Source organism: Tetrao urogallus (genome assembly GCF_951394365.1).
Source record: "Tetrao urogallus genome assembly, chromosome: 3".
Lineage (NCBI taxonomy): Eukaryota > Metazoa > Chordata > Aves > Galliformes > Phasianidae > Tetrao > Tetrao urogallus.
This window is the reverse complement of record NC_136815.1, coordinates 31,488,837-31,515,499: the sequence shown is the minus strand read 5'-3', so window position 1 is coordinate 31,515,499 and position 26,663 is coordinate 31,488,837. Positions and strand designations below refer to the sequence as shown.

Genomic DNA, 26,663 nt, shown 5'->3' with positions numbered 1-26,663 from the left:
TTTCACGACAGCCTGAAAGCAATGTTGCTCCTCTCAGGAAATGAGAGTTTTCTTGCTGTTCACATGGAAGCTCTTCACAAGAAGATTTCAGCTCTCTCTCAGCTCTGTGTGACCATTTCAACGTATGGTGCCTTGGTGCTATTGATTTTACTTGTGTTTAAGTGTAAGCTACAATACTTTGGGCTAGTGAGTCTCCCAGCCCTGTAATTCTCTGCTAACCAAGACTGGGATTAAAGTTCTTTGCAAAAACCTTTTGAACACAGGCAGATAAAAGTTTAAAAGTTTTGCTCTGATGGACAGCCTGAAGAGCTTTGCACAATGCTGCATTTTTCTCCCTCCTTTTCTTTTCCTCCCCAGATGCTGCTGGGCAGATGTTGATCCCTATGCTATTGCTCAGCACAAGAAGCAGGGAGTCAGCTGAAGCAACGCTGTCTTGCCCAGCTGAAGCAGAGGATGACATCTATTTTGCCAAAGCTCTGGGGATGCTAGCTGGCTAGGCAGGATCTTTAGGGCTCCTGTACAGCATTTACATTGACACAAAGGGGGAAGCAACAGAGAGGTAAATTAGATGGTAACTAATGCTATGAACTTGGTAGGCTGTCATGCATTTCAGCTGAGCTACACGTGAGTGAAGATTGCTCCATCTGATTCTCTTGAGAAAGGAAATCATACAGGGCTAATTTTCAGTAGCGTGTAATGTGAAGGTGCTCATCTCCAATCCCATGAAAGAACTTATGTGGTTAATAGCTGCATAAGCCTGCAGGAATGATTTTCTCACCTATGGAGGTGCTATTATTCCTAATACTCATACTCATGAACCACAGCAGTGCATTCCACAAGAGCCAGGCATCATGCATTTCAGAAGGGCTTTGCACTCATCAGCAAAGCCACAGTTCTGCCTACAAACACTTTGTCTCCCTTTTTGGTTCATTTACCTACAGCTACAGGAACAGCCTAATTTAGCTCAACATTCATGAAGCAGAACTTCATGAGCTTTCTGCAAGTCACCCATGGTTGCAGTATCATGTACTTGAAAAAATGTTTCCAGTCATTCCCTCACTTACATATCAGGAAAAATTCCTTACTTTAGTTTGTATTTCCTTTCCTTTCTTTACTTTCTTCCTGCAGTGAAACTGAGCTTTTCTTGGATTGCTACTGTGGAAAACCAAATGCAAATGGACTTTGTGTCTCAGCTCAAATGCACTAAGATAACTTTATTGCTTTGCCTGCTAGAAGGGAGTTCACAGTCATTGATTCATTAGAAAATGAAAATTCTGACCCTTCAAAGGACTTGAAGTACCTTAAAAATTAGTTTTGTATCTAAACAGAAATACAGCACTGTAAAACAAACAAACAAACAAACAAAAACCTCTTTACTGAAGTTCTTGAAATTATCATGTTTTCCTAGAAATCTCTATTGCTGAAGACAACCTGTCGAAAATTAAATCATGGAATCCTCATGAAGTACATCTAGCCACAGTCCACAGCCACTGCAAACATCAGGATGCACTCTTTATTTCAGTCAAAATGAGACAAGGCATTTTTGAACAGATATTCCCCTGTAGGCTCCTGAGTGACTCAGTCTCTATTCTGGATGACCAGGAATTAGGACAGCAGAAATTAGGACAGCTGCCATCCTTAAAGTATTTGGGAGTGAGAGGGAGATAACTCAGCCAGTTCTATTTGAAGTGTTCTCTGCAACCATCCATTATATCTCATCAGCAATAAACTGTTTTCAACAGCCTGGCCTGTAATACAACTATTTTTTTCAGTCTGACTGCCCAGAAATCTATTTTCAGCATGCTCTACATTCCTTCCTACCTATTTTTGTAATAGCTGGCTGCAGTTGTTTCTTATTCAACATCCAGGTAACCACTTGGAAAGTAAAGTGTTCACTAAGACTCACCAGGATCCATCTTCCAAGCCAGACTAACTTTGCCAAAATCAGACAGATGCCTCAAGGAAACCAACTATTTGTTGTAGAACAAGACCTAGTGATCCAAATATGAACTTCTGTCCTAGTCTTCATTACTAAATGAAGACCATACTGCAATCACTTTATGACAAGCTGGCCTGTTATATTCCCAACACTAGTGTTATTAGCAATAAATATTCACACAATCAACATGAATGATTACATTCAACAGCCATCAAGAGCTGATTCTGTTCTTCTCAGCTGCATTGCTATCATGCTCTCTTGAAATCTACTTTCATACAAAAATATTTATTTCACAGACTGGCTTCTAAACATCTCTGAGGAGCCATTTACATTATGAAGAAATGAACCTGACATGTTTCCAACCTGAGAGAAAATTTAAAGTAATGTTCTTAAGAAATTTATTTTCTTTTGGTATCATCTTAGTCAATATTTACTTCTTAGTCAGTAAATCCACCTGTTTACTTCAAGAGGTGCTAATCTCCACCCATCAACAGCACTGTCTCTCTGTGCTAGATAAATATTTTTTTATCTGACTTTGACACAGCCTGGTTGATTTTCTTTGCTGGTACGTCACTGGTGAACTCAGCACAACAAAGCAAATTCATCTCATAGTGTTACACTGAGGTCTTGTATTGTTCTGAGTATAGTTTGCAAACAAAATGTTTCAAATAGAACAGGGGCAATTGTACTGGAGAGAAACAAAAGAACAGGAAGCACTCTAAGATGCCATGTTTACATCTTAAACAGCTCCAAATAAAAAACATCCGAACCCAAACAGTAACATTCCCCTCCATCTTTCAACAAGTTTCTTTATGAATGACTGAACAATTTAAACCCATAAAGTTACCGCATGATTTTTGCATTAATTTCTATACAACTTCACTACTCATCTCAAAGGGGTGATGATACCTGCTCTAAGGGAGGTGCTGCAGATGGAACCGATGATTTTATCATTGAAGCATTCTGAAAGACTGTCACAAACAGAATCTAAGTGCAGTAACTGTTGATGGCAATTAAGTTCATTAATATGTTAACTCATCCTCCATCACATTTTCCTTATAGCAATATTATTTCAAAAATCAAAGAAGTTAATAAAAAGGGATACTGGGAAATTTTAAACATTATGAATATTATAGTATTAACTAAGAATTATAATAATTAAACATCCAATCAAAGGAAAAAATTCTCCTTTCTCTTGAATTATTCTGATTTGTACATACAAATATTTTATGTTATCACAAGAACAACGCTATAAATCTGCAATAAATTTACTGATCTCAGAAGAATTATTTTACACCCCTGCAACTGAAAACCAAGAAGTCTCATTTGCTTTATGAGCAAGAGAAATGGGAGCTATTAAACAATACACACACACTATCAAAAGTAGTTTGCTTTGGAACAGCAGCACTTAAAGGAGCAAGGCTCTGATTTACTGTTGTTCTGATTTTTTCTTTTATAATGGGTTATCCCGTTTTGTAAACACAATTTGTCACCAACACCAGCCAGAGTTCTCTGTAACTACTTTTTGCCTTTCTTTCAGATCTGTTATCCCTGCTGAGAGAATCTACTAAAGAAGAATTTTTCATACTGACACCAACTGTAGTCTTGCTGTGAATAACCACATTCCCATAAAAATCATTCCATTTATTGCAAAGTTGTTGGCAGACCATAGGAATAATAGTCAACTCAGGAAACCTTTTATCCTGAAATCACATAGCTTAACCCCTTACGTGATCATATGAAGTTGATGTATAAAAGCTGTATTACCAAAGTGCTTGTTTAATGCTCTAGTCAAAGCATTTTTGTTGCTGGCAAGCTTTTAAAATAATGTTTTCACAGTATTTTTTTAATTAAAAAAAAAAAAAAAAAAAAAAAAAAAAGACTGATGCAGAATAAACCAAGCAGTATTCATTTTTTTCTTAATATACAAGGTTATATTTAAAACTATAGAGTCTTTCCACCCTTTTCCAACCCTTACTTGTAGGTAATTAGAGCTGAATTTTTACTTTATTCATTTGGACAAGTCCAATGGGACAAGTCCATAATGGGATTTTTGAATTCGTAAACCTATTTTGAAGAAACATATACACCTTTTTTTTTTTTCCCCCCAATAAACAAGTATTGGAATATTTTAAACCCTTCAGTTAGAGAAAATTCTTAGAACATTGTAATTGTTGCTGCATTTGGCTCTCCTCCATTCCCAGCAAAGTTAGGGAACAAGTTATTCCCCTGTGTATCCAAACTTTACATTTGCAATGCGAATATGTAAAGTATGTGAAAGAAAAAGAGGAGATCCTTTAACTGATTGAAAAGATTTTCTACAGTTCAGAAAGGATCATTTGCTTAGCTATATCCAATCTTTCTTGTGGCAAGAGCATTTCGGCTAAGCTTAGCATTCATGTCAGCAGTCTGAGTTCTGCTGTCACTGAACGTTTAAGAGCTATAACCTCACAGCTGCACAGTACTGCGGGTGACGTTCAGAAACACAGCAATGACTGCCTGGACTGCTCAGGTCTGACTGAGCAAGGATCGTGGAAAAAATAAAGCAAAAACTCTGTTACCTCAATAACTTACTGTTTCTTTTGTTAAGCTTTCCATTTACATTTCTTAAATCCTCTTTAAATACTCACACTTTAACACATTACAACCATGTTAGCTCATTTCAGAACTGCCCAGCTTCCTGACCATATCTAAAGTCAAACTTTCAAAATAAAATTAACAGAAGTCAAACTTTATTTTAAAACACAGAAAAATAGAAGTGATACTGCAGTGAGTGAAGGGAGCAATCCCCTCCCCCCTTTCTTTAAAGTTTCATTAGACCATTGAACTGGATGAAATTCAGATAGAGGCCTTATTGTAACCACACTGAAACAGTAGAAATCTCCTGAGACCATGAAACTCAAACATTTTGGGAACCGACTTCAACCACTCCTTTCGTGCTTTTTAAAGGAAAATGAATGGAAGATGTTTCTTAATTTTTATCCCTGTAACAACATTTGAATATGATTAAAAAAAAATAAAGAAACAGCACAAACAAATCTGTTTAAAATACACACGTGCAGATCTTCTTACAATTTCAACTACAGTCATAGATGTCATAAGTAAACAGCCCAGCACAAACTGCATGATATCTCTCAAGACACCAGACGACTGCAGCAGTTACATTACAAATTCATGCTAAAACTACACTGGGAGAAACAATCTCCCATGCAAACTGCTGATACGGTTTTAAATGTTTGTATTTATGTGAAGATTGGCTAACATGCTCTCAGTCTGAAAAATGGCATGTAAGACCAGCTTTCCTAAAATTCTTCAGATACTAAGCCACTTAAAACATCAACTCAAATAACGTGAACCTGAGGTTTGCTGTTTTAAATAGTACCCATATCAACAAGGGGACAATTTTTTGGAAGAAACTATGTTCTTTTTCTAGTTTATCTTCTGTGCACTGGAAAAGTTCGCTTATGGGGAAAAAAAAGAAAAAAGAAAAAAGAAAGGTTTGCTTGCAAGTGGTTGAATCAGCATAAATTAACTGTGTTACATGATCAGAAAGTGTGGACTGGGAAAGATATTTGAGTGTAAATTAATATTGAACTTAGCTAGAATAATTTTCTCTACAGTGTTTGCAGCTGCACCAGGGATGAGAGTGGCTGTATGAGATTTTACACATCTGTCAGCTAAACCAGAAATCCAAACACAAAAACTACTGGTCAGGAATGTCATTTGAATTCGTGAAATTTTACTTAGATTTTTTGGTTATTAAGCAATAATGGATTATTTCAGGAACTTACGAATGTGTTATGAATCAGTCATAACTAGAGAATGTACAGCTATATTTTTGCTCCAGTGATATACATAATGTTTAGAGAAAATGTAAAAAACATTTTATTCACATCAGTTCTCTGAAATACTAGAAGCTGAAAAGTGTCCACAAAAGAATAAGTGGAAAGCAACACATTAATTAATAGCAACATTAACTGCTTTTACCATTAGTAGCAACTATGTACTCGTTCATTTGACATCAATTTCTATTATTTCAGACTTCAGGGATGAGTTAAATAATAAAAAGAGCCTATTAAAATCTGAAATGACACTTCTAGCGCTAATAGGCCTTCTAGATGAATCCCTGAAGAACTATTACCTGGTTTTGGAACCAACATGCTGAACCATCACACAGTGTTTCATGTTTGTGCTTAGGGCAAAGTCTGTATTGCAGAAAAAGCTCTGTAGCAAGTAGCAGGGAAGCTGCAATCTTTCAAAAGGAAGAATTCACTAAGGGCAAGAGTTTATATGGGTCAACAGTGTAGCAAGTCAGTGTTTTGAAATCTGATAATGGATTATCTACAAAAGTAAAGTTGTTGACTGCACTATCTCTTCATTGCCTTTGAGCCTTAGGCTTTTTTAGAACAATTTGTTTCATTATTCATTATAGGAGAATTTTTAAAGCACTATGACATCATTTATTAGATAAGAAATTGTATGTTGTGGTCCAGAGGACAGAAACTGATGTTTCTAATGCTTTTCTTGCAATGAAAGCTGCCAAACCCAGGGCTGGTCTGTGATTCCAGTAACAGACCCTGCCTACACACTGCTTTAACACTGATAATCACATTGACTTCCAGATCCCTTACTGCTGCCCTTCAGTATAGAATCTCCTGGACTGGCAAGTGCTTGCAACTGTTTCCTCAGAACCAAGCTATCATCAGCAGGCACTACTGTAGCCACCAAAAACATGTCAAAATTAGATATTTTGTTTCCTGCAAAGGGCACAAGAAATTTAATTCTTTTACTTGAAGGAAGACATCCGAATATGCAATTTGGGCAAAACATTTTGTTATCTGGTAATAATTACTTAATACCACCAAGAATTAGTTTGTTGCCACTCACAAATCTAATCAGCACATACTCCACCAAAACATGCTATACTGGGCAATTTGCATATCAATGCATTTCATCCCCGTGCATGTCTAACTGATGTTTAGCTCATTTGTATTGCAGCAGTATCTAGACATCGCAAACAGAAGCTGTGCTACAAGATGGTAGAGTACATGGATTTCATTCTGATTATCAGTCCACAAACAGAGACACTAAAACACTGCAGTCAATGGTGAAGATAGCCTTCTTCTCTAGACACATTTTTGTCCCTCTTGCTTAAACAAATGAACTTTATTTGAAATGTATGATAGCTTGAACTTGACCAACTGCAATTTACCAAAATAACAAATAAATAATTTAAACAAACAAAAAAAAAAAATACAACCAAAACCAAATCCACTGGAAAAGTTTTCTTGGAAAACTGTTATTCCCCCCCCCCTCCTTTTTTTTTTTTTTTTTTTATTGTTTGAATACATTCATTTTCTCACCATGTCAGCAGAGAGTATGTTTTTGCTGGAGTGTTTCTAGTAAGACATTAAAGAGACCAAGTAGAAGGATTATTAGAGAGTCAACAACAACTGATACAATGCAACAATACAATAAGCAGCAAATACTGCAACCACCAGACTCAGCTGTGCCCTTTTCCCGTGTCCTTTCCCTCTTGAGTTCTTTCTGATGGAATAATCACCCTTGTATCTGTAGATACCATCCTTATCATCCTCCTTATCTGTAGACAAAGGGATTCACGTCTGCAAAGTAGTGACAACCACAAAAACAAACATCATGCTGCTGTGTTCTACACAAAAATGTATGCAAAATAAGAACAACCAAAACCTGCTTTTTAATAATGTCAGCAAAAGCTTATCTTCTAAACATAGAGGGTGTAAAGCATGGCCTCAACCACAAAACAATTTTGATCTGCAGAGGAGCTGAGCAAGTTTTTCCCATGGTGACCATGCCTTGCCAATCCTCCTTCTCCACTTCTCCACTCTGCCTGGTTCTGCCAACTCCCATCACTGTGCACCTCTGCCTAATTTCATCATGTTTCAACCTAGGCAACATCAGATCTGACACACTTGTCCAAAGCTGGCTATGTGACTTGGCCACAAGGTATGAGAGATTAAATGATGGACTCCGCTGGACTCTCATGAAAGGAGTGCAGCGGAGAGCCACAAAGATGATAAAGGGCCTGGAGCACCCCTCTTATGGGAAAGGCTGAGTGACCTGGGTTTGTTCAATCTTGAGGAAAGAAGACTGAGAGGTGATCTTATTAATGTTTATAAATACCTTAAGTGTGGGTGTCAAAGGGACATGGCCAACCTCTTTTCAGTAATCTGTGGGGATAGGACAAGGGGAAATGGCCATAAACTGCAGCATAGGAAGTTCTGCACCAACATGCAAAGGAACTTCTTCACAATAAGGGTGATGGAGCACTGAAACACGTTGCGCAGGGAGGTTGTGTAGTCTCCTCTGGAGATACTCAAGACTCTCTTGGACGCTTACCTGTGCAGCCTTAGAGGGACTGCATTGCAGGGGGGTTGGATTCAATTGTCTCTAGAGGTCCCTTCCAGCCCCTATAATTTTGTGATTCTGTGGATTTTGTAACTTTCAACTGCTAATCACGGGCAACCTGTCTTCTCAGCTTGCTCTGGAGCTCACTCAAAGCCTGCACTCGAAGGCTGGCTTGCATCCAAGCAGTTCTCTTCCTTAGATTACTTGACTCTAGGAACAGATGTGCTAAAAATGCCCTGAGAAAAAACAGTGTTTTACCCTCCAGTGGTCATGGTTCTTTCAGATGTGCAGTAACCTGCACACAATAAGTCTGATGAATGTTATTATTCAATAATGTGTATTATCATAATGCCTACAATCCCAAATTATGCTTCAGAATGCTACTGTGGTAAGTTACCAGCCTGGATCTGTGGTATATTAAAGTCTCAGGTCTGAGGGGAAGTAGTTTCCCTTTCTCCTTCAGATTAAAGAACCAGAACATATGGCATTATTGCTTCAAAGGCATTCCTGCAGGGCACCGCATGGTACGCTGGGGACATATCTGTATGCATGGTCACTGAAGGACCTGGGAGCAAAGTCACTTAGTCTCCCGTGGTGTTACTGAAAGACCTACAAAGGAGAAAATTCTCAGACTGAAGAAAAGAAGAATATACATTCCTGTCATGAAGAAAAGGTCTCCTTGATGCTCAGAAGTGATTTATATGGTGCATATGTTTCCAACAGCAGGGAGGCAGCCTTGTTTCACCTGTAAGAATTGAAGGCAAAGGCCAAAGAAGGACTGATTTTGGAGAAGTTTTGTTCTGGGATCGCACTTTATGTTTGCTGTGAGAGATTTTACCTGTTCTCTTTCTTAGGCTTGAGCTCTCTCTTCAGCAATTCTTCAGGGTTTAGTGTCACCACAGAATGTGTATAGCTATTTTTTGCTTCAAACTGTGAAAAGCATCTATGCAATTAAAAGTCTCAGTGTTTCAGGAGAGCTGGCTACGCTACCTTATACGTAAAATGTAGGATTTGTAAAATGTTCCTGTATCAACTGATTAAAGCCTAACAGGGACTGATGAGGTAGGAGAGCCTGGGGGACTTCCTAAACCGTGCGACTGCAGCAGAAAAAAGGCCAGAGAGGAGCTGGGGGCTGCCTGGCACAGGTGTGGGAAGGCAGCACTGCAGATCCAACAGCCTTGGCTCTGAGAGCATCATGGAAACTGCATGCAAAACCAACATGGGCATGGAGGGTCAGTGCACAGTAATACAACTTAAACTTTCCCTAATCTGAAGTAGTGACAGATTTGTATTGTAACCATAAAAAGATTACACTGCTCTTTTTGTCACACAGAAAGGACTATGCTCTCAATATCTGTTAGGAAGACAATAATGGATATCCAGGAAACAAGAAGTTAAAATACATCCCCATTGCAGTGACAAGCTTTCACCTATCCCAAGGTCCCTATTTATTCTTTCTTTTTATTGTCATAGTAGGAAATATATATTAAAAAAAAAAGAAAGAAAGAAATAATAATCACTGAACAACAGTATTGCCTGACAGCATTCTCTTTTATTTTATTAGTAAGAGAAATACGTCAACTAAAATTGCTTAGAAACTCATATCATGCTGCCACTCATCATAAATGGCAGTTATACATATATCATCACTTTGCATACAGAGCCTTCACAAACAAAAGTGAGTTGTGAGGCCATGAGTGTGCAGGACGTGTCCTTCACTGATGGAAGAAAATGAATGCTAACCATCATTACTGTGCCCTTATACATGAATTCATTTCTTAGGGCATTGAAATATTTTTTTAATAGTTTCATAACTTATAAAACTGTATTTTGAGTTCATCCACAAAATGAACAAACAGTAATAAAAAGCCTAAAATAGTCAAATAATCCTGACAAAAATCTCCAAATAACTGAACTTTATTTTAATAAAATGCAACACTTAAAAAAATTATCTTATTTATAGGAAGCATTAGATAAGATTAAAAAAAAAAAAAGGCTTCAAGTGCTTGTAGAATGAATAAATTGACATTTCCAGATTCAATAAATAGAATTATAACTCTCTAAAGCTACAGATCTAATGAGATAGAATCACCTCAGAATAAAGTTTGCAGAACACTGAATTCACTTTTTTTTTTTTTGAAATAGGACATTCATAATCAGTCACAACCACCAATTTTTCAGCATAGCTGGTTATAATGTGCACCTAATATGCCAAAGAAATGAAAAAACTAATCTTTTAAGAGGATCAGCATACATACAGAAATGTATACAATCTTTAAAGATGTGACAGGTAGATGTCACGTTTCAGTCCTATCATCAGCTTCTTAATTTCCGTAAAACACTTGAGCATACATTCTAAAATACCTAATATGCGTAATTGCTCCATACATGCCATTAAAATATTATACCTTATTATCCCTATCACAACATAATCAGCATGTAAAATCAGACATTCTTTCCTGATGAGATAATTTTGGTTCTCTTGAGAGCTCTACATCAATGTATTTTTTCCCTCCTGTGCACAATTAAAATTCTACTATTGAATAGAATATTACATGCTTAAATAATGATTTTCAATACTGAAAACCTGAGCTTTTATTATGGAGCCTAAATGCAGCCTTCAAAATATAAATTTTGGAAAATACTGCACTTATTTTACTAATGTTTGGCCTTGTGCAGTTCTATAATGCCACTGCAAAATTACTATTAATTCAGTAAATCATTGCTTTTGATGGTCCTTAGATCAAATTATACATTAGTAACAATATTTTATTTTCAATGTGCTGAAATACTTGTCATATATCTTTAATTTTAGATTTTATAAATGTTCCTTCAAGATTTCAAATTATCTGTATCAATTTGGAAGCAATTACAAAAAAAATATTTGTATATAGTGAAACAAATGAGCCATGCCTTTTTCTGAAGAAATAATCTAAGAACAAAGAGAGCAATCACTAATTGTAAATCCAAGTACAATTCACATACTAATAAGCAGAAAATTGACTTTAGAGCTAGACAGTGAAATCACAAAGAACTTTTTCACTGAATTTTAAAAAATACCAATAACAAATGGCATTATTAGTACTGTTGTTATTACCTAAAGACCAACATATAGGAAACTAGCTGATTCATTTACCTCTCTGAATCCCATACTGAATTACAGCGGGTACACTGAAGTTTTCAATGCCACTAGTACACATTGGCATTGTTTCACTTTATACAAACTAAAAAAACTGCTGACATTTAGAGCTTCACCTAATAAAATCATGGAAATCTCTAGGCTTAGATTTGAAAAGTCAGCTAGGTAATACAAATCAAGTGATCCTTTGGAAACCACGACTACAACTATGTCCTTTGCATTTAAAATGTAAATCATGCCTGCCCCAGTTTTCAATAAGAAGTACATTCCCCTCAACTTGGATGACAAGAGAAGTGTTCTGATTAGAGCTTTCTGGAAAGCACTGGATGAACTTGTGGTATCTGGAAAAATGTGCAGCATAGGCCAAAGTTATGATAGATGATTGCCTGCCTGAAAATCCAGCCTTTCTGTATGTCAGGAACAGTTCTCTCTGAGCCTGGGTAAGGAAAGCATGAGCTTTCAAGTTCCAGCTTTGGATTATGTCTGGACCCAAAGATGTTTCTGTGCCGTGGGTCAGGCATGTTCCAGATCCCGGTTTGCCTCTCTTCATACTCTTTTCAGCCAAGAATGCTCAGTTTCTGTGGCTCACTGGCATAGCTGCTTACAGACCTCTCAATCAGAGCCCAGTCTCTCACGTACATGAACTAGAAGCCTTAGCCCTGAGCAAGGAGAACAAGAGACATTCCAAACTCATTCCTTTGACAGCAAGAACAGATGCTTTAAGTCTGGGCACAGCCAAGCCAAAACAGTTTTGATGGAATACTGTCGAAGTATTGGGAGCCTGAACTTCCAGACCACCAAACCTAAGGCCAAAGACCTTGGGAGCCACAGATACCCCGCTAATAATGGTGACACTCAATGACAAACTGAAGGTCCAAGAGGAAAGGCCCCATTCACGGACAACATTCACGTATGGAACTTTAAGAGAAACCACTTTGCTACAGGGAAACAAAGAACAAAGTTCATCCTCTAAGCTTCTTGCTTCCGTGAGTTATCTGAATCAACTGTTTTTTCCACATTTCAAAGTTCTTCAGTCAATAAATTATTGTATTGTACTGTCAAGAGTGTAAGTTGCCAACTATCAGAAGATAATCTGCTATCCCTAGCTAATATTTAGTTGGTTAACTTCCATTAAAGTCACTGACGCATACCAAGCTGAGACTATTAAGCATTTGGATATGAAAACACACTGAACTTTATTAAAAATGCTGCTAAGATATAGTAGTACTTCATTTTTCTGCTCTGGATAAATTGAAATATATCTAGAAATCAGAAACAGATTTGGAAAATAACTAGCATTGCTATACTTTTCAACAAATCCGAAAAATTAATCCTATGCATGTAACTCACTAATTACATTTCTTGTATCCCAAACAGTATCATCTTTACATAAAGCTACCTCAATGAAAGAAATCAATACTTGAAAATGTAAAGAAATCATCTATTTTATCAGAAGTATAAAAATAAATACTCCACTAAGGAATGGGAGAAGGAATAAAACACATTTAAATAATTTCATTACATTGAAAGATGCCAAATCATCCATGAGTGGTTTCTTTTTAGATGAAAAGAAATCAAAATATAGGACAGATGTTGGACAAACCACATTTGAGGTCTATCACACACTGGCATTTTTCAAATGATTTTGGCTCATCTATTAAATAAGGTGTATTTTCCTTGATTTTGAAAAGGGAAACATCAGGAAATATTTAAAGGCCAATTGCTGCCAATTAACTTTGATCAGCAAATGTTGCATTTGAATCTTTTAGATTCTTTTGCCTGTCTGGAATAACACACTATTCTAAAATCTAGCAAAACAACAACCTGATGATTAATGTGTGTTGGCAGCCTCACCACAAGCTTGCTTAACAGTTGGATTTTAAATAAACAGCTGTCTTCATTATGATGGGAAAGAAATCTGACTGTTTTCATGTTTTCTTGTTATTAAAATATGATCAGAAATGGCTTTTTCCCTTTTAAGACAAAACAGTAAGGCACTATGGTGACAGTCTCTTTCAGCAGTTTGGATAGTTTCAGAGCAATTTCACAAGAATTGCCAAACCAGACTCTATACAGGCTGAAAAAGCCCTTGGCATGTTGACACCAACTCCTCACAGCATACTGCAAGGGAGGGGCATGAGTGGCAGAGAAACCCTAGCACATAACAAACGGACCTGCCACTGGGAAGGACTGAAGACCCATAGCGATAGGCCACTGAGATGGACAACATATACAACATTAATGATTTCCCTTGGGTTTAAGGTAATCCTTTCCCACAGTAAGATATAAGTGAGAAATCTTTACCCAGCCATTAACTGTTTATAGAAGCTGAAGTTTAATATTTAATGATTTCCATAGCCTATTGCATTCTAGTATTTATAGATGCTTTCTGTGCATCCACTTCTAGAACTTGTCGACTGTGGCCATAAATATAAAGACCTGTGAGGGAAAAAAAAGCTCCTAGAATTTCTACTGCAACCTTTGAATGTCAGCACATTTAGTGTAGATATCTTTGTAAATTTCAGTGACTAAACTACGCAGATTTTTCTGAATGTTTCCATATTAAACCTCTGAAGTGAAAAATAATTGCCAAGCCATTTAATAACAAGTAAAAATAGACAAATGTTAACAAACCTCTGTGTTTTAAAATAATGAACACTTACTTCTAAATCATTAAAGAATAGATGCGTGTCTGCCAAATTGAAAATCATCTCTTCCATTCGAAGTCCAAGAGACACTGAGGTGGGTGGATCCTTAAAGAAGAAATTAAGAGTGTACTGTCAATACCATGCGTAACATGGTACATGCTACATTCTACATAGTAGAATACAAATGACCAGAACTGTTTCTCAAGACCGATTATCTGCTGCATGGAATGTAATATCCATATGTTTGATTTCATTTCAGCTACTATTTAATCCTGTAGCCAGGATTAAAGTAATCCTCAAAATATGTCTTTAACGTGACTAATACCATGATTCTGCAGTAAGACTTCTGTGACCACACCTGTGTCCACACACCCTTATGCCACCCTTGCACACCCATACATGGACTTCTGCTGGATTCCACCAGTAGCACATGCATTTTTCCCTACACTTCTACAGACTCTGCAACTGCTTACAAATTCTACAATAACTGAGGACAAGATAATGTTATCGTTATTGAAAATAAACAGACACTGGTCACAAATGAAAGGATTTGGTCCTTGGAATACCTAGTGACATTGAGGCAGATCACCATTACTTTTTTATTTACAAATGGCAGTTTTATTTAAAACCACTCCTTGACTGTCCACAAAAGCACATTTTGACTATGATCTCTGTTGGGCCCACCCATACTCAGTGAACAAGTCTATTGTTTGTTATTAATACATAACACACTTTAACTTCTCTACTGAAATTACCATAACAACTTATTTCTTACTGAGCTAATAAACTCAAAAAGCATGTTCAGCACTGTGGTTATCAAATGCATTACAGATGTTTGTCTTGTTTTGATTTTTTTTGGGTACGTTTTATGTATTTTCAATCTGAAAAAATTGAGAAGTCTAGTACATGTACTTGATACACAACTTCTCATTTATAGTGCCAAGTATACCCAACCACACAGAAGCACAAGTTTGAAAGAACATGTATTATCTCACAACACCTTCTTTTCTTTTATTTATTTTATTATTATCAATATTAGTTTGTTAGGAATTTATTTTAAATAAAACTGCAGAAGTGACAGCACAAAGTTTACTTAAAATAAGTTAATGTACTAAAACTGCTGACAATTCAGAGTTAATACCAAAAGATGTGGTTCCTACTTTCTTTTTTCACCTCTCAATCAAATTAATAGATGTTTCAACGTGATCTCTGAACTTTCAAACATTTTTCTGTAACTGCTGGTCAAAAGGTAAAATGTGTAAGTAACAAACAGTTGGAAAAGAATGGCAATCTAGCAGCCTGCCTACTTTCTGGAAAAACCAAAACAACTGAAACTAACCAGCAAAAAGAAATGAGTTTTTGGAAAGAAGCATTTAGCAACTAAGCTATATGGAATACACAAAACATTTATTTCTGAATTTCCATCGGCTAAGAGTAAGTAAGTTTTCTAGCATCAAAAAGCATCTAGCATCTAGCCCTCATAAATGGGACACCAAAAAATGCATTATGCCATTTTCATCATTATAATGACATCATCCTTAAAATTAGTCTTATATTTAAAAAAAAAAAAAAAAGAGAGAGTATTTGGTTTCCTAATTAAAAATGGAACTACTTGAAAAAATAAGCAAAATTATTCTGCCTTTTTATTTTACTATTGCCCTACAAGTCTTCCCTTATTTTATTTCTGGAGCAGGAAAGGTGGAAGGCAGGTGACATTCCCTCCCTAGATAGGCCTGAGGCTACATCTACCTCACATTCCTGCCTATCTTTGAGTCTAGCTACAACACTGCCTTTCTTCACAGCTCCTCATCCCCTTTTTAAACCAAGCAAGTATTTCTGTTCTTCCTGAGCACTACCAGAAGTCATGCCACAGAATGCTTTTCTCTAGTTAACAGAAGGAGTTAAATGCAGGACTAAGGGTCTAGCATGCAAATGAAGATTGCTAGCTACATCTTAATTATCAAATGATAATATAACATTTTACAATTAAACCCATGTGGAGCTTCCATTCATAAAAAGGGGCACAATTTTGAAAAGCTGGATGATACAGAAGCAGACACAGCATACAGTTAATTTTAAGGAAATGGCTGTGAATAAAGTCTTTCGGTTTTAATTTGTTACTTAATTATTTATACTAGTTTCTCCTTACACATTTGAGTCTGAAAAGAATGGCTTTTGGTAAAAATATCTGCCTGCCATTTAACTCAAAGGCGTTTTAAAATGATAGACAAAAGAGAATGTGGATTTCTTCGGAGTAATATTAAAAGAATGTCATTTACTAGGTTAATTTAATTAGGAGAAAAACATAAGAAAATCATTGGCACATACTGAAAATGTCGGATTAAATACCATAAAAAAGAAGAGAAGAAACAAAATAGGTTTCTTTTCAAAGTAACCCTAATTCCTTGATTAAACAAAATCTTGTTCTATAGAAAGTCCCACATCGCACAGAAACTGAGTTAAGCTGCAGCTCTGGGTAGCCACGTATTTTAATAGATGCAAAAGCCTTATCTACATTAGGGTTTTAAATGTCTGCGTAGTTACAATCTTGCAGCAGTTCTAGCAAAAAGCACAAAAGCTCTGGTTTAAGGATCTGCAGTAGATTAAATGCTGATGCCAGTCATTAAAGTGATGGCTGAAAACTTTTTAAAAAGACAAGGCTAGAATAAGGTTTTAAAAAGATCTCATACCAAGCCTTCTTTTGCAATCTTAAGCCACTAATTGTAAACTAATTATTGTGAGGTGTCACACAATGAGCAGGAAAGCTAACAATCTGTTCTTATTTATCAGGATTTGCAGGTTCAGTCTGAGTGTCTTTTCAGGTATGGTCAAAATCAGGTACAAATCTCTGGGGGAGGCACACAGTTTAGCTAAAGAAAAGAAATACCAACATCAAGCTGCTTAAGCAGGCTTCTTGTTTTTGAATACTGGTATTGGAGCCAAAACATTGTCTGTATGTCATTTCTAAATTCTACCCACTTGATTTCTTTGTTTTGTGGAGAAACAAGAAGCTGAAAAACAGGAAAGTTCACTTTAGGTACAAGGCTTATTTTCCACTTAAGCCTACAGGTCACAAATGAAGGGTTAAGTGAAACCAGGCTTTGCTTTTCTCTACCTCTGAAACATAATAAACCATATTAAAATAACTTAAATTTTAAAGGAAAAAATGTTTCTAAGCATCTGAATATATATTCTTTCATGGAAAATGGAAGTAAAGACCACAGTAGACTACTGCAAGTACAAAGATGTATTTCCACCTGCTTCTAGACACTAAAAAGGGTCCCAAATTCTTTCTGAACTCCAAAACTTCAGCAGTTGTCATCAAAACTAAGTGTTTGTAGGTCAATGTCAATCAAAGTAACTGATAACCTCATATTTGATCAACACATCTTTTTCAAAAGCAAATGGAAAAGTATTTTTTTCCTTTCCCCCTTTCCCCATCCTCCCTCTCTCGATGTACAACTCATTTCCTCCACTAGTTTCATACATTTCTGTGAAATCCACAACATTCAAATCCTTAAATAAAAAAGTAACAGTGTCTACCATAATTGCACAAACTGCAAAACAAGCATATTATTTTGTTCCAACGTTGCAGAACAAGAGTATGAAGAAAGTAGAGCACAATAGCAGCACAAGGAGAGCAGGTGATAAAAAGAGATGAATAAGTATGAACATACAGAAAAGGGTGGCATAAACAAGAAGTTATGAGGAAGAGAATAAGGAAAAGAAAACCTATCCCTTCAGCAACAGGACTGCTCATCATTCATAGTCATTCACCATGAAACTCACTCATGCATTATGAGAAGAGCTGAATGCCAAGTTGCCAAATCCTCTATTTAATTAAGACATTTTTGTTCGTTTGAAGTTCCAGCTTTTGTATTTTAATGATTATGTGAGCAGCTTAGATTTAATTTAAAAAAAAAAACAAAAAAACATTTATAGTTCCAACCACAGTGAAGAAACACATTAGGGGTGAAGTTAAATAGCTCAAAAAACAGTTGTAAACAACAAAATATCCCCCTGGCATTGTGATTTTAAAAGCCAGAAATCAATAGCAAACACTCTTTAAAAACTGCACACCTCACACTGTTGTAAATACCTCTAAATTTCTTCTATGGCACTTAATAACCCAAGAAAAATTGTGATATGAATGACACTTTGTGAAAACGAAGCAATAATAGCACACCTGCACAACTGCCTCTTAGTGGACGTGCGCACTGCAACCCTTCACCAAAACATTCTAATATTTATGCACAAACACCAATGCTATCGGCTCTCTTAACATCAAGCATTGTTGGTTTTTTTTAAATCAGAGATGATGCCCTGTATCTCTTTGTATACGTGTGTGCGTGTGCTATAGTATAGCAACAAGTATAATGAAAAAAACTCAGTCTGACCAATGTTTGGCAGGTGATTTAGCTTAGCAATTGACAAATCATAGAATCAGTCATCATTTAGTGATATCTATGTATTTTGCCACATGCCATGCAACCAGAGGCAGCCAAGCAAAAGCTACATCAAGAAAACAATGTCAACAATGATGGAATCGCCATCAGGAGGCAGTTGCCTCCTTGCAGCACACGTATCTGTATCTCTGAGGAGCTGAACGCCAGCCACTTTCCTCAGCCTCAAGCAGACAACAAAAAAAGGTGTTTATGTTCGGGCCCTAATTATAAAAAAAAACACTACAGGAAACAAGAAAAAGAAAAAATATGCTCACCCAAGTACTTCTCAGCAACAACTAATCAGTTCTTTTTCCAGCAGAACTCTGGTCCCCGAAAGTAAGTGGTGATACTCTGTTGACGTTGAACTTTTTTCCTGTGAACACTAGGGCTTGTTGTCCTGTCACTGACTTAGTGATTTTGTAGTACAAAATCACAATGTTTAAGAAATCAAGGCTGTTGAATATCCTTGCTTTTTGTACACATAATGAAAACAACTAAGTACAGTCTTCAAACAAGTAGGTTGCTATTATACAAAACACTCGTGAAAATATACCACACCACTTTGAACTACTTTTGGCTGGGATAGAGTTAATGTTTTTCACAGTAGCTGGTATAATGCTGTGTTTTGGATTTAGGAGAAAAACAGTGGTGATAACACAGCAATCTTTTAGTTGTTGAGCAACACGAAGTCAAAGACTTTTCAGCATCTCACATAGCTCTGCCAGATAGGAGGCTGCGTGTACACAAGGAGCTGGTAGGCAATGAAACCAGAACAGCTGATTCAAACTGGCCAAAGGCATATCCATGATACATATCCCATGAAATACATATCTCATGATCCCACGACCGTACTGTGTCATGCTGAACAATAAAGCTAGGGGGTTGGCTGAGGGAGCTGCCACTGCCTGAGAACTCTTTGGGGATCCATCAAAAGGTAGTGAACATCTGCACTGTGCCTCACTTGTTTTTTTTTTTTTTTTGTGTGTGTGCGTGTGTGTGCGTGTGTATACATATGTTATTATTATTTATTATTACCATTCCTTCCTTTTTTGTCCTATAAGACAGTCTTCATCTCAACCAAACCATTTTACCTTTTTCCAATTTTCTCCCTCATAACCACTGGGAGGGAGTAAGCCAATGGCTGTGTGGTGCTCAGCTGGGTTAAACCACAACACACCTGAACATGTCAGATAAGTTATGCAGAAGTGTTGCTTTAGATTTTTACAATGCAGAACCTTAGCAAGGCATGATCTGAACTGAAGCAGAAGCTTTACTTTTCCCTCGACTGGCTGTATCATAAAACTTTTTAGTGATGAATATAAGGCTTATGAAAAGACAATGTGATTACATGAAGTCAGACAGAACTATCTGGTTATTTTGTATGTGAAATATTTTTGAAGATTAACAAAAGAACCTCACATTCTAGTTATATTTCACTCGAGGTGAGCATGAGAAGACATAACACAGATTTTTGCACAAGCTGAGCCGTTAACTTTCAAATACAATTCTGAAAAACAAAGTTTGATCTCACAAGGGCATTCAAATCGTAAATTGTTCTTATTCACCTAAGACAGCATTTCTCTTTTGAGAATTACCTAGGGGAACCACAGTCTGCAGGCATAACCGTAAGTTCAGTTACGATTTATAGACTGTGCATAATTGAAAGATTTGACTCGTAACCAGACTTTCAAAAACATCAATCAAAACAGAGATTAAAAAAATGTGAGGTAAAAAAGTTTACATTATTGCAGCCATATATATATCCAGAAACGTACTCTTGCCTTCTCAGTACAGAGTACAGACCACTGCTGACTGCTTGGGACTAAAACGTTATTTTAGTGCTCAGTCCTGGAAGTTCTTCACTAGTTGAGAGGAGCTAAATATTTGCAGATTTTGATGGTATCAACAGGTATCGCACACTCTATATCAACAAAAAAACCTCAAGTGTTCGAAATATTACTCCCAGTGGTGTTTAATTATTTAATGACACAAACGCAAAGAACGGACATATGAATGAGCTTTACTCCTTGAATTTTTATGTCTTGAAACATCAGTAGTGCTTGGTCTCTGGAAAACAATTTCCTTGTTTTTCTTACATATCAACCATAAAATAATAAATATTAATGAAAATTTCCATCAGTTTCTTGACACTTACCCTTCCATATCTGTTAGCATAGGACCCTGTAAGCAAGGAATGGAAAATGATGATTGTCTCATCCAAATCCCAAATGAATACTCTCTGTAAAAAGAGAATCAAATCAATGTGTTCCTCTGTGAAGCCGATACTTGCAATGGAAAGTTTAAATTTGAATCAGTAAGCGCACAAATGACAAAATTGTATTGAAATGGTTATATATTAGAACCATAGCTTCCTTGCAATTTCTTTTCAGAACTAACGTTTTTCCAGAAGAGGGTAATACAATCTGTTAGCTTTTTACTACAATTGCTATTATATCAAATTATTCTATTAGAATAAAATGATAGTCATAGTCCAGTACACAGAAAAAATGAGATTGTACAATACATTATTTTAAAGCCAGATGTAAGATAGAACCTGAAAGAAATTAAGAGAAGCGTCTCAGAATTAAATATTCTGCATTTGAATTCTATATTTCTGCAAGTCTTCATACATTTGCTCTTGACAATAATGTCTAAAACCAAATAAAACTAGTGAATTGTTGACAAGCAGTTAAATTCTCTCAGCCTATGTTATGTATTTATGTATCTGAAGAATTAAAATTGTCACTTTAGATTTTGCCTGTGTAAGAAAGTATGGTGTCAGTAAATAATTCTTCAGCTTACAGATCGTAGAAAAAATGTCTTTTAAATTTGCCCTCTGACCATTACTAAAATTATGTTACTGAAAAATACAGTGTTCAAATATAAGTATTTTAAATCCTGATAGGATTGTATTTCCTGTGATAACTAATGGGCTAAGCTTTCAGAAAGAAAAAGAAATGCAGCATGGACACCCATAGCTGTGACGAGTCATTGGAGACGTGCTCTCGACATATAGCATAGGCCACTGAGAAAAATGTGAACATAGCAAGAGAGAATAAAAACTGCTATTGTGCCAGAAGTGGCTCCTGCCCAAAGAGAAACCTTACTTCAATTTGGGAAAGGCTTTTTACTTATTGCTCTCTTTTTCTTTTCTCTCTCTTTTTTTTTTTAAATTATTTTTTTTTTAAAAGAGAAAGAGAATGCTTTTATTTTTCTGAGAAATTAGATGCTCTTCACAAAGAAAGTTCTTTAGAATAAAAGTTTCAAGAAGATCTTCAACAAAAAAGAAGAACAAACACAAAAACAAAAGAAAAAAAAGGGCTCAAATGCCATTTTATTTTTGATTTGTAAATTATGCATCTCTCTGCAAAATAATTATAAAAAGAGAAGCTATGACACGTCAAAAACATCTAGGACAATATACCTCTAGGTCAGAATCAGGTGGTGGTGAAGGATTGTTGTTTCTTCTGCCACGTCCACGTGATTTCCCATCCGAACTACGACGCAATCTATCTGAATCTGAATCTTTTATGGGTGTTGATGGACTGTGAATTGTACTGTATTCTGCTGTAGTAAAGAAATAACATTTTTACCTTTTAGCTTAAATTCAAAATATTCAAATTTCTTTCTAGATATGACACTGAAAACAGGATCTTTTCTAAAGAGTTCTAACAAAAATAATGAAAACTGCAATAACAAGTGGTAATGCTAATGCATAATTTAATCAAGTACAGGTTACATACAATAACAGAGATATAATAATTTAGTTCAGTAAATAAATAAAAAAAATAATAAAACGATCTTCATTTCTTCAAATGATAGAGAAGATCACATGACTTCAAAGAAAAGATCATACTGTAAAAGGAAACTTTTGATTGATTTACTCCTGAGTTTTCAAACATGTTTTAAGATAACTATCATGGTGACCAGCAGACATTTTACTTTTTGATGACTACATTTGTGCTTGATTAATACCATGCCTTCTAAAGGTAGCACACAATTTTATTATCTTCGTACAATAAGTTCTATAGTTGAACAACTTTCAAATATGCATCAAATGTGGAGATGAAATTTGAAGTATTTTTCAAAGGTCTACTCAATGAGTATCTGCAAGAACAGTACTGTACACCAAATACTACATATCAGCAAAATATTCACTGCCATTTAGTAGGAAAAAACAAAGAAAGATGATTTACTTATTTAAGAAGAAAATATGTTGGTTGGAAGATGTTTTGCTATCTCTAACATCCAATAACAGTGCAGTGCTTGAACATTCAGAGAGCAAATACCCCACTGAAATTATCCTTCCTAATTCATATAAGTAGAAGTGCCATGCCCTTCAGAAGTTTTTACATCTCTTTCAAGACTTCTTTTTGCAGCCTTAAGATCACACAGAAAATATTTTATTTTTATATTATTTTTTTCCAAAAAATAAAATATTTTCTTTAAAGCCAGACAGAATTTTCAATATATGATGTATTTATCAACTTTAGTTCTCAGTTAGCATTGACTCTTCACAGAGTTCAGGAGATCTGTATATTTTTATCAATATTAATTTACTTTTTAATCAGTCTAGGTCATAGCATTCCAATTTGAACAGACAGGAATAATTCTTACACAAATGATTCTTTTTCCTAAAAAAACATCCTGTTGAGGTCAAAGGTTAGATTAAGGAAGAAACTCTGGACATCTGCGTTGCAGCACATACTCACAATTACTCAAAATAATTGTTGCTTGTACTCAGTTTAAAGAATAAGGTCTTGAAGTCTTCACATTCAGCCTTTAAATCTACACATAACTAAAATTCATATATATTATGTATTTTGTACTATACTTTTAGCTAAGTATCTCAGTCTATACTAAACAAAGCAGAATAACAAGTTAGTATGTAACATAAAAAAAAGAGTCTTCAAAAGAGACAATCTATACCAAAACCAGTGATTCTGTGCATGCCATACTACAAAAAGTCAACATAGCCATATCAGACCAGATAACGAAAGGTAGAAAATGAAACTTGGAATATGATGCACATTCCAGTAATTTATTTCTTCCATGATAATGTGCTCTTCACAATTATTTAGATTAATACATCAAATACTGATTGCTCTTTCACTTACTGTTCTAAAATATAAATAAGAAATAAAAATAATTAAACTAATTCCAATATTTTAAATATAAATGAGTCATCTCCTAGAGATTATTTTATTTTACTTGGTTATAACTCACTTAAAAGCTTTTGTGCATTGTTTTCTTTCATTTGTATTTTTTCTTAAGGTTTTTGATAGCAAACAGACCAGAATTCATTCAGCAGGTAGACTGCCCTATAAAGCTCTAAATATCTGCTCTGAAATTCAGATTAACAGAAAATTGCACTTCCTATTGATTAACTGAAATAAGGGATGCTCTGGGCCTCTGACAGTGTTTTGGTGTAGCTTTAGATCACAGTTTTTGAATTTCCACAGGCATGAGGTGCCAAAAATTTATAGTTATTAAACTTAGGGTGGTATTGATAATACTAAATAAATAAAAAAGAATGGAGAGCACGGAAAAATTATACACTAAGCTTCATAACAAACAAAAACAAATAAACTTAACAGAGTGCACAGAGCACAGTGTAGTGAGGGCAGGGAAGAAAGCCTGTCAGGATAGAAAGAGCCTTACAGCTTTCTACTTTCAAAAACGCCTTTATTTAAATACACTATATTCTAAGTTTCAAACATTCAAAAGCAGCTATGAGTGAAGATTCGCATTCAGAGTAAATCCTGAATGGGGCAGATCCTCACCAGACAGCTCAACCTGGGGATCCCAAGGTTGGCTGAGCACTCAGTGGCCTGCCCTTCTTGAACCTTCTGTACCTGCACTGGTGTAAGCAGAGAAGTGCCTCTCTTGCTCTTACAGCTCTCTCCAGGCAATCTACTCTGCTGCTTTGACAGCCGTATCGTTAGAAACAAGGCATAAAACTTCAGCATTCCTTTACAGCATTTTAAGTTCAATCTGTGAAAAGGGAGAAAAAAACACCATTCCCTTCACTGAATTTGTGCGTTTGAAATCTGTTCTCACTTCCTCTCAGTTCTAATGTTTATCTTAGAGAAAAATAATCAGATCCTCTATTCAAGGTCCTATCGTTTCTCTGGTCCGGATGCAGTAATCCAAAGCAAAGTAGATAAAAGCTTCCCCTTGCATGCTACCTTTCCATGGACACCACTCAGCAGGGGAAAATTTACATTTGCAGCAATATTTTCACTTACTGCTAACTTCACCATCCCCAGATCATCTCTGGTGGAAGAAGTGGCACCTAACTGATGTTGCTCAAAGATCTAGCCAAACACTGCACATAAACTGCTAGTATGTCGTTAACACTCCACTTTACTACTAATAACCAGAGCTCCTGCTCCTACTTAGGGGATAGCCACAGAGACCATTCTGCTATAGCAGCACGACAGATGGCAGCAACCAATGGGTGAAAACGTGACAGTGTGTGAAAGAAACTTGTCCATGTATGTAAAGGGAAACCACAGCATGTATTCTCTGGATTAAGGCTGCTCGACCCACGTGCATGACTGGGTTACCAGCTCACTGGCCAACAGTCACTCTCAGGTTCCCATAAGGAAAATCAATTAAAGAATCCAGTACCCAACTGAACTCTGAGCCTCTAAGAGCCTAAGCCCCGACAAATTCTAAAGCAAGAAAAACAACAGTGGCTGAGGGTACTCTGTGTACCACTAGTATGTGGAGTACTGAGAGTGGTCTGCAGGGAAAGGTAGAGCCTGGAAGGAGCTGCCAACATTCCCCATCCCACATTTGTGCAGTTCATCATTCCTGCCTAAATGTATACCTCACACCTGCTCCTATTGAGATCACATCTCCATTTTTTGAGTTCTCACCCTGTCTCCAGAGAACTCACAGCCCCTCTCAGCATGGTGTCTTCTACATATTTAATAGGCAAACACATTCTGTTCCGTCATTTAAATGATTAATGAAAATGCGGTCTGGTCCTGGGCCCAAGACAGACACTGAGGAATGCTGCTGTAGCCATCCTTCTATTTTAACAGCAGACTCTTACTGGCTTCTCTCCTGACATGGTTTCCTAAACAGCTTTATATCATTCTGTTGTAATTTTGGCTAGATTGTTTTATTCCAGTTTGCTTACAAGATTGTTAAATAAAAAGGCGTAATTGCTCAGGTAGTAAAAGCCTGGCTGAAGCCAAGCTGTATAACTACAATACATGTCACTGTTATGTCCATTATTCTATGTTCCCGGATATGAGTGTTTAATTTGTTCAGCCTTAGTTGAATTCATAGTAGCATACTGTAGCATTAGCCAAGGGAAATTACTATGTTTGTAAAGCACTGAATTTAATTTTATCCTGTTCTTGAGCACCACAAACACAGGGAGGTGCTGGAGGAAATCCAGCCTTCTACAGTACCATGAGAGGAAAAAAGAGAAAAGATCAGCTCTTCCTTGCCTGTCCCAGTACTCAGAGTACATGATCACCAAAGCAAGGTGGCAGAAACCAGGTTAAACAAAAGAAAGGGGAGGTCATATCACAAGAAGGAGACCTGTGACACCATTTCCCCAAAAATGGCTTGGCTCCCAAAAGATTACAAGGGTTCAAGAGGAACCTGGATAAGTCTTTGGAAGAGAAACACTGAGGGATGTAATGGCCATGTCCACATTAGCACGTAGAACCATTGAATTTGTGAACCAAACAAATGGTGGCAACAACCCCGAGGCCTCACAGCCTGTTTCTGAGACGTCATTCCAGGCAAGGTCCAGCCTGGTCTGGTGTCCTAAGCACCCTTGTTAGAAGTTGAATGAATTAGATGATGGAGGACACCTTCCAGGTTACTTTTGGCAGGTGGGGCTCCAGGACTGCTCTGCTGAGACAAAATGTTCCACTTCAAAACAGACTTCTCTAGTCAGTAAGAGAAACATTTAAAATCCAGATTCTACAAATCTTAATCCATACAAAAACCATGCAAAACTGTGAAAAACATGCTTGCATTCTGTTCTACCTAAAATACACGAACCATAATATAGCAGACCTTCCCCTGGGCCAAGAGGCAACATTTAATTACAACGTGACATGAAATGTCATAAACAT

The 26,663-nt window shown here is 36.4% G+C and overlaps 1 protein-coding gene across 7 annotated transcripts in view; it reads right to left on the bottom strand.

Moving 5' to 3' along the window:
* Window positions 1–26,663, bottom strand: part of EYA1 (EYA transcriptional coactivator and phosphatase 1) — a gene marked incomplete at both ends in the record, with an annotated part of 146,389 nt that overhangs the window by 19,475 nt on the left and 100,251 nt on the right. For 3 of the 7 annotated variants that reach the window (XM_079533783.1, XM_079533785.1, XM_079533787.1), the window contains 3 exons: window positions 14,129–14,218; window positions 20,714–20,797; window positions 21,983–22,122. In XM_079533783.1, the coding sequence (XP_079389909.1) occupies window positions 14,129–14,218; window positions 20,714–20,797; window positions 21,983–22,122 (314 nt within the window). Of the gene's footprint in view, window positions 1–14,128; window positions 14,219–20,713; window positions 20,798–21,982; window positions 22,126–26,663 lie in introns of all 7 variants that reach the window. The other 4 variants (XM_079533784.1, XM_079533786.1, XM_079533788.1 and 1 more) reach the window with 2 other exon arrangements.